The sequence below is a fragment of the Nansenia antarctica genome (genome assembly GCF_963989245.1).
Source record: "Nansenia antarctica genome assembly, chromosome: 5".
Taxonomy (NCBI): domain Eukaryota; kingdom Metazoa; phylum Chordata; class Actinopteri; order Argentiniformes; family Microstomatidae; genus Nansenia; species Nansenia antarctica.
In genome coordinates, this window is record NC_137690.1 from 11,892,877 (window position 1) to 11,905,159 (window position 12,283).

Sequence of the window (12,283 nt, forward strand, 5' to 3'; positions counted from 1 at the left end):
ACCGCTGCCAACAAGGAAAGTAATAGGCTCGCTCTGGGGTCATGTTGTATTGTTTTCCTCATGGCTCATTTGTCAAGCTATATATTGTGTATATATTGTTTTTCTTTTGCTATTGCTTCGGTTTGATTAAATTCAGGTAGAAAAGATAGTAGAGGATAGCCTGTGTGTATGTTGACTAGACATTGTGAGTTGTGTTTTTAAATGTAACATTCATTTATCAAATCAGTGAAAAGGAAGTGAACCAAATAGTGAACCTCCAACCCTTCATAACTGCTGTGACAACTAAATATAGATATCACTGAGGACAAGAGCAATAAAATAAGCAGTAACCTGTCAACAAACAATTGTGTCTGTCAACAGAAAGGCAAGCAGCATCTTGGAGGTGAATTATGCTGACCAGAGAATTCATGTGGAATTAAATTTGTTTTGTTATAACACAACACACAAGAGGAAATAGGAACAGTCCAAATTCCATTTATCAAAATCCAAATTTGTGCATCTCCAAATTGCAAAGCAATCACACTATTACTGTGTATGTGTATTTGAATCCAACATTCTTACCAAAGTTAGTTACCAAACACAGATATCAAGTCATGTGAGCCATCTCGGACACCTTACTATAACCAAATAAGTAAAACGCTGAATAACCCCACACATGTTTTACAGTAGATGCCCCTCCTATCAAACACTGTGAGAGATTACAAAAGTTGTTGTAAAATCCAACTCTATGAATCTGTGACGTTCTGACAGCATCCATGCAGTTGTACAACTCAATGTTTAAATCATGAGAAAGCTATTGGCAGGCTGTGGGTTATGAATTTAATAAGCCCTCACAGAGGTCTTGTCATTTACATTTGGCCCTTGCTGCAGGTAGAGGCTGGTCCATGAGGGCTTTTAGATGGCTATGTTATGGAAGGATGTTGTGGCTACTGTCAGTGAGGTAAAATATTGCTGTGTCATAACCATTTTGGTGGTAATCATTTTGGGTCGAAGGCTTTGCTGTCATCATTGTATCCTGTTCCAGATAACACCAAAAGCAAAAGTGAATTGGAAAAATGCATGAGGCTGGGTTACAGTAGCAGAGTTATTAATCACCATCAGCCAAAACAAGTCAGGCTCTCTCGTCAAAGAGATAGAATAATAGTTTTCTCTTGAATTTAGATGTATTATTACAGTATGTTGTGCTTTGTTCAGTATGTTGTGCTACATGTGTGTTCGTGTGTGAGCGTACATGCACTTGTTTCAGCAAAAAAAATAAAACAAAGCTCTACAGTGCAGTATGTTTATTATGTGAGAAGCTGACATCCTGGAGGGGACCTATTCAAAGATCATTAGAGCCTCCATGCCCTAGGCCACCCTGTGGAACCAGACGACTGGCACTCCATGAATGACAGGCACATCTCCAATCCATCCCTCACTCTCTCCATCTTATCCACCTCTTTAGCCACCTGCTTCCCTGTTATTCTCACAAGTCTCACAGTCTTTGAGAGGGTATAGACTGCACATTGAGATGCCCTACATTATAGCAGTAATGGTATTTGCGCATACACTATTATGATCTACTTTCTCATGATAATGCCAAAAAGGCTTGTTCTATTGATCGCTAATGTTGACCCTAGTCTGTTGTGTCTCCTCTTTGATTTGTTTAACCAGGGCCTTGCCATCCGAACCCATGCCACAACAGAGGAATATGTGAGATCAGTGAAACCTACAGGGGTGACACCTTCATAGGCTACGTCTGCAAGTGTCCAACAGGCTTCAATGGGATCCACTGCCAACACAGTAAGTCTGTCGATCAACATTAGCATCTTTGCTACCGATAATCAGAAATATCAGTATTTTGTGGTCAATTTAAATGAATGAAAGGACCGGTAGAGAGTGGAGCTAAACAAATCCTCTCCTCCTTTTAACATCTGGATGACATACATGTGCTAGTTGTTTACTGTTTTTAAACTGTGTTCTAGAAAACCCTTTTTAGGTGGTTAATACTATAGCCCTATGACTTTACTTTAATGCTTACTACCCATCCGGTCAATCAGAAAGGTCAGATATAACAAATGATGTTCCTTTACAGTAAAAAGGTGATGTAATGCCAAGCTGAAAGAAAGCTGTGTTTAACTTAAAAGCGTAAATTCAGCAAAATGATGAAACAGTAAGTCAGGTACAGAGAAGATGAAGTGCTGAACTTGCTTTTCTTTGTTGAGTATGCACTAAAAAGGTTTGTGTCAGGAAATAATGTGTTGTTTCATCACATGATATAATACCCTGAGCGGGAACTGGTTTTACTGTGTGTGTGTGTGTGTGTGTGTGTGTGTGTGTGTGTGTGTGTGTGTGTGTGTGTGTGTGTGTGTGTGTGTGTGTGTGTCTGTGCATGTGCATATGCGTGTGCGTGTGCGTGTGCGTGTGCATGTGCATGTGCGTGCACGTATATGTCATCTCTTTGAGTGTGTATTTGGCAAACAATGTCCAGATCCAAGTACTGAAGGATCATAATGTTACAGCATCTGTCATGCACCTGACACTTTACATATGTTCTAGGGGTTTTGTGCTGAAATCAATGACAAATAATCAGTGTCTGCATAGTGGGGGGAAAAAAAAAAATATGTTGAAAAGATTAGGAGTTATTACATTCTATTGTCAAAAGTCCCTATAGAAATGCTGTTGATTTGTCTATTGGATTACAGCCCATTTCACTGAAAGGAATGAAATAGAACACAAATAACAAAGACAGTCTCCATGAAACATTAAGACACAGGGGAAAAACTATTATTGATTAATTCCAACCTGTACAGCCCACACTTCTATTTATAGGACCCTTCTCTGACATTTGTCGATGGAACACAACACAGACAGTTGAGTGCTGCATGTATTGTAGTCTACAAGTAGCTGTACCGTTTGTGTACTGTAGTTTCAAGGAGAATTGCACAGCACATTGAAAACAGAGGATATATCTCTTGTTGTTTGCACTTTGGACTTGTGTGAAGACAATTCCATATAGCATGAAATATAAACAATATAAAATATAGCATAAAGTTCACCTTTCTATGACATGTTGGCAGACAACATACAAACAGTTGGGAGCTGCATGTACTGTAGTCTACAGTACCGTACTGTTTGTATGTACAAGGAAGGAAGATATTGTGTAAAAACAATACCATATGGCTTGAAATAAAGCATGAATTTATTTCAAGACAGAATAGACCAAGCAGCATGTATACATGTTTACATTTGGATCATGGTCATTCTAAACCTGCTTGAATTGCCATTGCCCTGTATTGACTGGAAAGAGCAGAACAAAAGGTTACATTGGATTATTGTGTCGTCTTTTAGTGTTAAAAGGGTTAGGGTCCTTAATATTACTTTTTGTACCGGAATAGCGGCACAGGTTCTAAACTTGAACTAACTTAATTTTAAACCATTGGCCAATTCAGGAGGGTTGAACACACTGCATGAAGAACATCCAGGTAGAAAACACGTTCCTTATCGATCTGCAACTTTTGGAAGGTTTCACACCTCTGAACACAACTCTGAACACATCCTTGGATTAGCAGCCACCATTTAGGGCCTTGTTTCTGAGTGCTAAATGCCCCTAAACCCTGCTGCTGTGTGATATATAGGCCAGCTCCAGCGGCTCCACTCTGTTCCCCCTCCCTGTATCCTGTCTCTGCTTGGCTGAACGGTGCATTAGCCTGCCCCGTCCCTCCAGCCGGGCCCTCCTTGCAGGTGTGTCTGTAAATAATGGAGAGAAGCTTTAATGTATTCCACCGAAGTCTGGGCGGGATGGATATTAGCTTTGAAAGAGAGAGTTTGAGACAGAGAGAAGGAGGGAGGGAGAGAGATGGGGGGGGGGGATAAAGTCAGTGAAAGAGAGAGAGAGAGAGAGAGAGAGATAGAGAGTAATGCTTAACCAGATCCAGCTGGCTCATAACTCTGCCAGAGTCTTTTTCCATTTACATAAAGGTTAAAGAAGCCCCAGAAGATAAGGGAGGATAGGTTGTATGTGGAGGGAAGCGGCGTTGTGTTCCTTGTGAAATAGAGGCAAAAACAGAACCTGGGACACACCCTGTAGTCAAGGCTGTATCAGGTGGAATGCGGGAATGTGGATATTTAATGTTGTATTGTGACTACTTTACCACTAACATTCAGGTATCTTATTACCTTTCTTATAATTTGCTTACAGTAGATCTTTCAGTGTTAATTTAGTTAGTAAAAATACAGTTCTAGTATACAGTACTATACATGGAGGAATAATATCCTACATTTGCTGTACCATTTGTGACAGCAGCTGGCGAAAGCGGGAACAAGTCGGCAACCGACCAAATGTTCAGACTTTTATTCTGAAAAATGTCAACGTCAAAATGTCAACGATTTTTAAAAACAATGACACACTCGCTAGTCAACTAACACAGCTTGTTTTGTGAGCCTGCTCACAATTTAAAGTATGGTAGTGTTACTTCAACAACGTTGACATTTATTTGCATTTTTCTGAATAAAAGTCAGAACATTTTGATTGGTTGCCGACTTGTTCCCTCTTTCACCAGCTGCTGTCACATTTTGTTCATTTTATCTAGTGTTGTCCTTGTGTGATCAACTGAGCTTACAAAGTGTATTGAGTTAAAAACAGTCTCAGCCTACTCTGACCACATCAACACTATTCCCTCAGCATTTGGCCCAAGGCTGAATTCAGAATGAACGATCTGTTAGCAAGCATGTCATAATTCAACTATTGTTTCGCATTTCACCCTGAGGGTGAGAAACCGATTGGATACGGCCAGCATACACACTAATGGCTGCCAATTTTCTTTTCACTTATTATAGTTGAATGAGAGAAAAGAAAGTCTGTATCTGAAGACATTAATAAACAAAATCTAGCGTCTGGATAATTTCTGCAATTAAATGATAATGGTGAGATGCTAATTGTTCTCTCAGAATGACAGCTTAGCAGAGCTTTGTTGGGTGCGGGTGGGCCTTTAATGGCTGATGAGCTTAATGGAAAAGATAAAATTGAGTCGGTCGGATTTTTATCAGGGAAGAACAAACGCAAGTAGATTAGTTGCCCATGGTTTTGTTAATAATGGGATAAGTATTGGCAGGGAACAGAGTAGCAAGCACTGTGACAAGTAGGCAATAGGAGAGTGGGCAAGTGTTTACATATTGAGGATTGAAAAAAGACTGTCATAAAATGTCATGTTGTGTGTATTATGTGAACAAAGTACCGTTCCAGAGTCTAACTAATGACAGTCGGTCTGTCCATAAAATGTCAGTTATATTTTAGCTATATAACCTGTCCATGCACTGTATCAATACTCAAAGCATGAATGTGTGCAGCTCCATCCTCAAGTCTTGTTGCTGTTGATTTTACCTGTTCAGCCTGTCTGCAACCCAAATCCAATTTCACACCGTTGAGCATTATCCAAAACACAGACAGGCGTTACACAGCATACTCTTTAGGGCTGATTTATGAAGCACGGACAGAAATGACACGGTTTGAGCAGCTCAGGAAAAACAGGCTATTTTAAGCTGCTTTGATGGACAGGTCTACAGTTGAGTTAACTTCTTTCTTTGTGTGTTGTTATTCAAAAGACAACTTGAGGTGTTGAAATTTCAGAACCCTTGACAGTGCATCTCAGACACCTCAGCGACAGCTTCTCAGACAGTTTCAGGGTTTAGATAGCTGTGTAAAGCAAGCTGAGGGAGATGGTGTTGGTTTATGTTTGCTGGGCACTGCTGAGTCATAGAGGGAACATACACAACAGGAGGAGTGTTTTGTGCATTTAACCCCTCGTCCTCACACTGTGGGAAGTCTCAAATAATACTATTTGGACATTTTATTTTGAGATAGACGTTTCATACACTACAGTTATGTCTACTTTAGTTTAGTTTAGTTTCTACTAGGGGTGCAACAGTCAGTTGGCCCACGGTTTGGTATGAACCTCGGTTTTTGGGTCACGGTTTCGGTTTGGTTTCTGTAGGTGTTTTGTAAAATCACTGGTATAGGAGAGGAAGAAATGAAAGTAAAAATGCACTTTAGCCATGGCAGCTGTACCATGTATCCCATATTATGCGCATATACGACACACGTGAAGCATTTCTGCGACACACGTTTCTGTTCACTGTTTTCGTTCCCTCATTGCTTTTATTCAATGCCAAAACCAGAATGAATGACCCTACAACACAGATTTGTAGAAATCTGGGGCTTCCTCAAACTGTTGCCATGTTCTCAACTCCACTCACCATGAACAAACATCTGAACAAGAAGCCAACTCGACCTCTGACTTTGAATGAAGCGCAGCATAAACCGAAAACCACCACGGTTCACTAGTGTATGTATAGTGAACCGTGGAAGGCAAACCGTACGGTCCAATATAAACCGAGAACCATTGCAGCCCTAGTTTCTACACAGTTCAAAATAACAACAATATGTGCAGGATGGACAACAAATCCTAAAGGGATTCTCTAGCCTTTCTTTGTGGTTGGCAGAACTGCACCAACGTATTATCGACATCACAAAATTGTTCTTATTTCAACTATGTACCACCATGTGACATGATAGTACAACTTGAAGCAATACTTTCTTTTTCATCGGTTTTGACAAACAAACAAAGAATATTAACTGACGCTGACACAAACAACAAATCCCAGTACTGCCCATCTCACCCAAGTGTGTACTGTAGGTTTCATTAAGCATGGGTGGGACATGTATTTTTGTCACCCCAACTTTTTATCCAAGAGATCGCATTTAAAAGCTGCAACTATTGGTGCCTTGCAGTGGTGGGATGGTTGGGGCTTCCTGTTTACCTCAGTGCTGATGCTGAAGCTGCTGTTGCCATGGTCACAAAAAGGAGGAATCACCATATATTTAGTCAACTCTTGGCTCAAATGAGGTAACTAGATAACCAGCTACAGTAATCTGAAATTGACATCAGATTTTACTCGAGCTAGCGATCACATTAGGTCATTAGTTTGTTGTCCCACTCACAGCTAGCACCAATATGAAACCAGCTTTCAAGAGATTTCAGTCAAACATAACATCTGTCAATGCAATGTGCCTGCTTGCCTATTTCTGATTTCAGGGAAATCAGGATCTGTGAAATATGATCCATATCAGAAGTTACCTTAATACTTGAGTTCAACCTTGCCTGTAAAAGGACCATCAATGTGAATGACACATTCTTTTTAATCAAAGGTGCAACAAAATATCCACCACTTTATTGAACCCCTGATCCCCCCACCCCTGGGTTGCAAAAGTTTCCTTATCGGTTTCCATAAATTATCGGAAAGTTTCCCAAACTTATGGGAATTGTGCAACCCTACCCCCCCCCACACACACACACACACACATACAGATTTAAAATCTAGCTACACATCAGTACTCCGTTTACAGCCTGAGCTACACCCCTGATCTCATCCATCACAGCAAGTGATCTGATCTGCCATTACTACTAAGTTTGTTTTTTTGGAATAGTTCCATTATGTTCTGTTCTCATACGGTGGTGGCGACCCTGCAGGACTCTCTCTCCACAGCACTGACTTTCTGTGAAAGTCACGCAGCAACTCTCCGGTGGCTTTGGGTTATTATCACTGCCGTTATGATCACACAGGACTTATTTTGAGGAAGTGCGGCTGCGATGTCATTACTTAAAATGATGCACTGTCGTGTTCTCATTGTGACAGGAGGCTGACTGGCAGTGGCAGGCCCGCATTATTGGGAAAATGGCCAATTATTGTAATGAAGTGTCACAAAGACGATTGGTAGCAATCACCCTTGTGGGCGTAGCGCTGCAGGGGAGCATTTTTTCTGAGGGCCAGATTCTCCATCTACCAAGGTCAGATGAATACTATTTTTTGTAAAGGCTGCTATTTTGGGCGTTTCAATTTTACAGAATGATAGTTTAGTAGAAATCACTATGGGCCGGTTTCACAGACAAGGCTTAAGCCTAGTCCTGGACTAAATCACACTTTCAATGTAAAATCTCCATTGAAGATGCTTTTTAGTCCAGGATTAGGCTTAAGCCTTGTCTGTGAAACTGGCCCTATGTGTTATTGCTATCTTGAATAGACGGTTAGCATAGCATGTAGAACCTGGATCAAATTGTTTATCGTTAGCTGCACTTTAGAGCTGTAAATCTATGAAATATTTCCCGGAAGAGCAAGCCCTGCCCATCAAGCAATCCGGGGCAGGCTCAATTTAACTCTCCACATTTTCGAAAGAGAACAATTGCTAATTGAACCTAGGGTATGACTCAACCAGTTGTCTTCTGACTCTCACCTCACCCACTCAGAGCTACCATTAACAATCATTAGAGGTTTAACTTGTGCTACATTAGTCATACCCCCCTATTAGAACACAGCACCTATTCTCTCAGAGAGAGAGAGGACAGTTGAGATTAATATGCAACACTCAGACTCAAATCAAATCAATCAAGTCAAATCAGTGCTCTCATCGGCATCTGAAATACTCCATCTTCATTCGCTCCCTTCGATGAAAGGGAAATAGGGTGGAAATGCACAGGATGGAAACAGCGAGGCGGTTCACGTTGTGCCTAATGATGTCTTCCAACCCTTTTCCTGAAATAGGCACATGTAGGCAGAGGGAGAGGGCAGAGGATACGACGAGGCAGCGGGGGTAGGGCCTCGCGATGATAAGCGCAGTGTTCTGAGCTTTCTCCACAGAAAAATAAGGTTAAACGTGGCTCCTTATTTTCCTCCGAGTGGGCAGACTCCTTCTCCATCTCTTTCTTCCTGGGCCAGAAGTCTTTGAGCGCATTTCATCTCCTTTTTTTCTGATCAATAAAGCAGTCTTTGCCCTCCTTTTCAAGAGCCGCCAGCAGGGCACATTGATCGGAGCTAAACGTGGGATGCGTGGGGTTTCTTTAAAGAGCTGCTCCATATTTGATCATGTATTGACAGGTGTTATCATGGCTTGTTAGCTCCTGCCGCCTCCTTTGCGTCCGCGCCGGAGAGGATAATCAGGAAGTGTTTATGGCTGTGGTCTAATGCGAGCCGTGAGGAGCCATTACTGGAGAGTCAATACACCTGGGCTACATCAGAGGATCACTTTCATGTGCGCAGTCGAGGAGATGCGTGCGGAAAACATCCTAGGTGCTTCAATTAGGACCTTATTAGAGACATCTTGTTTTTAATGTGCCACTGCTGAGATACTACAAATGGTACCTCTTGGTTTTTGTGTTATCCCTTTCCCGTTCACTTACTGCACAAACACACACACACACACACACACACACACACACACACACACACACACACACACACACACACACACACACTGCGAGAGGGGAGAAAACATACTCATGCACCAATAGACATATATTCACCTCACAGCGTCCCATCTCCATTAAATGCTCTCAGTAACTGTGGCAGAGCCGTTTCCTCTCCATTTGTTTTGCTCTATCTACTGCTTAACAGTGTGCGCTGATCTTATGAACACAGCAGTACTCCATTTACAGCCTGAGGTGTATGTGTGTGTGTGTGTGTGTGTGTGTGTGTGTGTGTATGTGTGTGTGTGTTTGTGTGTGTGTTTGTGTGTGTGTGTGTGTGTGTGTGTGTGTCTTCAAGCCTGTCAGTGTGTGTTAACAGACAGCGGTAGACAGTTTCCCTACCCTATAATCTTAAGTACAGGGCTGTAATTTCTGGGGGTCGTCTCTCTCTCTCTCTCTCTCTCCGTTTCCACACAGATGAGAGGGGGGAGGTCTGACAGTGCTGTCTTCTACCGCAGCCCCAAAACTCCCTCAACCTTCCCTCCTCGTCTCTCCATATCACCTCACCTCAGCTCGACCTTCTCAAACACGCTGGTGTGGCTGTCAATGCCTCACAGGAGGCAAGTTTGTAGAGAGGGAGAGAGAGATATGGAGTGATGGCAGAGCAGCTCTCGTTATCCAGCATGCCTCCTCTACCACGCAGGGCTATGAGAGACCACCCAGAGTGAGGGGGTCGTCACTTTCTGAGGAAGACTAGTTATTAGTTCATACATACTGTGAGGCTCTGTTCAATATTGCTGTTTATTTGTTTGTTTCCACTGGATAGAACGAGGGGTAGAGCACAGGGCAATTCTGTAGTGTTACTGTTGGGTAGGTTTACACTGTACAGTACCTGGAGTGTTTCTTGTGTTTGAGTGATTTTAACAATACATTTTTCCATATCTTTCAAATGTAATCTGGTTTCAGTGGAGGCTGGTGGAGGTAGATGCGTATTTCATACCATTTCTCATTTCAATACATGCATACAATGAGCCTGTCCTCCAATTTCTATCTCCACCAGCCTCCACTGTCTGTTATGGAATTTGACAGCTACTATTCCATGATAAACTACAGATATACATGGATGAATATGCCATAAATACAGAAACTAACAGTAATATGGTAGGTTTATTTATATTGTTTTTTCATTATTAAATTGAAAATCAAAACAACTATTACTATATTACTATTTATATATGTACAGTATAGGTTATATATTATTATATATAATATTCAGTTATTTATTTGAGGGTTGTTTTGTTGTTATGGTTTCGAGTGAAATCTATAATGTGTGGGAGTGGACTTTTCAGGACCGAGAAAGGGAACTTGTTTTAATCATAATTGGAAAGTCTGCGTTAGTCATAGTGCTTTAGGTCTGTTCTTGTAGGTGTAAGTATCTGTCTCTTCCAAAGAGCCTCTGGGTTGGCAGAGGTACTGTAGATTTGTAGTCTCACATGAATTATGTTAATTCCTCTAGAAGTTTTATTTATATTTGTAAATGAGCATGAACTACATTTCAGCACCAACAACATGACCATTTGTTTTTGTCATTTGCAAGTATGATTCACACCTATTTTTGTGGCTTCGGGGCTTCAGTAGCCTACTTTACACACATCTTCAACTAATGGCTGCCTGGTATAAGACAGGGGGCAGCAAAGTAATGGCTCTACCTTTCAGATCTCTCCACTGGACTTTCAATGGAGTTTCATAGCAGTCATGCTACTATAGTTGATATATCACTGACACACATTGATGATGTGTAAGTGTAAATGTAAATATAAAATAGAATGATGATTCCATTAATTGAATAGTATGAATTTTCTTCATAGTAGAAAATAAAAAAGGAGTGCTGTGCCTACTATTAGTGATAATAAATAGACCATTTCTATAGTAAACTCCCCTTCCTTTTCAACTGACTGGATCTGACCACTAGTAACCATGGAGGTCTCCTGACATTAGAGTGAGGATCGTTTCAAGATGACTTACTCGTCTCTGGACACCCTCTTTCCACTCCTTCCACAAGCCCACAGACCACCCACTGGTCGCGGTTTCCCAACAAAGAGCCCAGTTAGAGGAACACACAAAAGTCCCCATGAGGATATTCTGAAAGGAAAAGAAGATGAATAACAAAGCTAAACCCTCAGACACCACAGGACAACCAGATGAGAAGTGTGTTTCTGTGTGCTGTCATGCCAACATCCTCACATTCCAAGGCGATATCACTCATCGTATGTGTGAGGTCAACTTGATTCTGTTTAAACCCTTCTGACACAGAGACCACAAGGGACCAGTTCCCTTTGAGCTGTGGCTCTGATTATGTATGGTCTGTGTATTATTGGTTTATTATTTGTGCATATTATTGTATACTTTTCCTACACTAAAAAGCCTCTTCAATGAAAAAAAATTAAGTTGCAATTGAGTCTGTGGCTTGGCATAATATGTAACCGGACAGTGCCTCCTGATATGAATGTGGACTACATTTATAATACTTAAGATTATGTAACATAGTTTTAACTTTTCCCTTTAGTTGTATTATTATTATTATTATTATTATTATTATTATTATTATTATTATTATTATTATTATTTTACAAGGAGTAGGAAAGTGATTTACTATAGCAGTGAAAGAAACCGTGGACAATTTTGGGATTTAAAAGTCTAGGAATGGAATACATGTATTTATGGTAAAGTTTATTTCATTACAATCTGTGGTTGGAGGCCATCCATTGCAGCAACATTTCTACATTCAGTCTGTTAATGAAGGCTGTAGTTTAGCTGGGAGCTAAGGTGTGATAGGGTTTAGTTGAATGTGGCGCAGTACTCCAATTTCAAACCACTCTCTCTGAGAAATGCCAATGAATAATTCACTATTAGGTGAGAGGAATTAACATACATTACAAAATAAACAGAAAAAAACATTGTGGCAGGCAACAGCTTGTGTTGGAGCTTGGTTGTTTCTCAACATCATTAGCAAAATTATGTTTTCTGCTGTTTCTATTACTGTGACAAAAAATATTTAATTATTC

At 40.8% G+C, this 12,283-nt stretch overlaps 1 protein-coding gene across 1 annotated transcript in view; it reads left to right on the forward strand.

Moving 5' to 3' along the window:
* Positions 1-12,283, forward strand: part of edil3a (EGF-like repeats and discoidin I-like domains 3a) — a gene marked incomplete at its 5' end in the record, with an annotated part of 111,471 nt that overhangs the window by 38,736 nt on the left and 60,452 nt on the right. Inside the window, one exon of the mRNA XM_080532563.1 lies at positions 1,654-1,782. Within this exon, the coding sequence (XP_080388689.1) occupies positions 1,654-1,782 (129 nt within the window). The remainder of the gene's footprint in view (positions 1-1,653; positions 1,783-12,283) is intronic.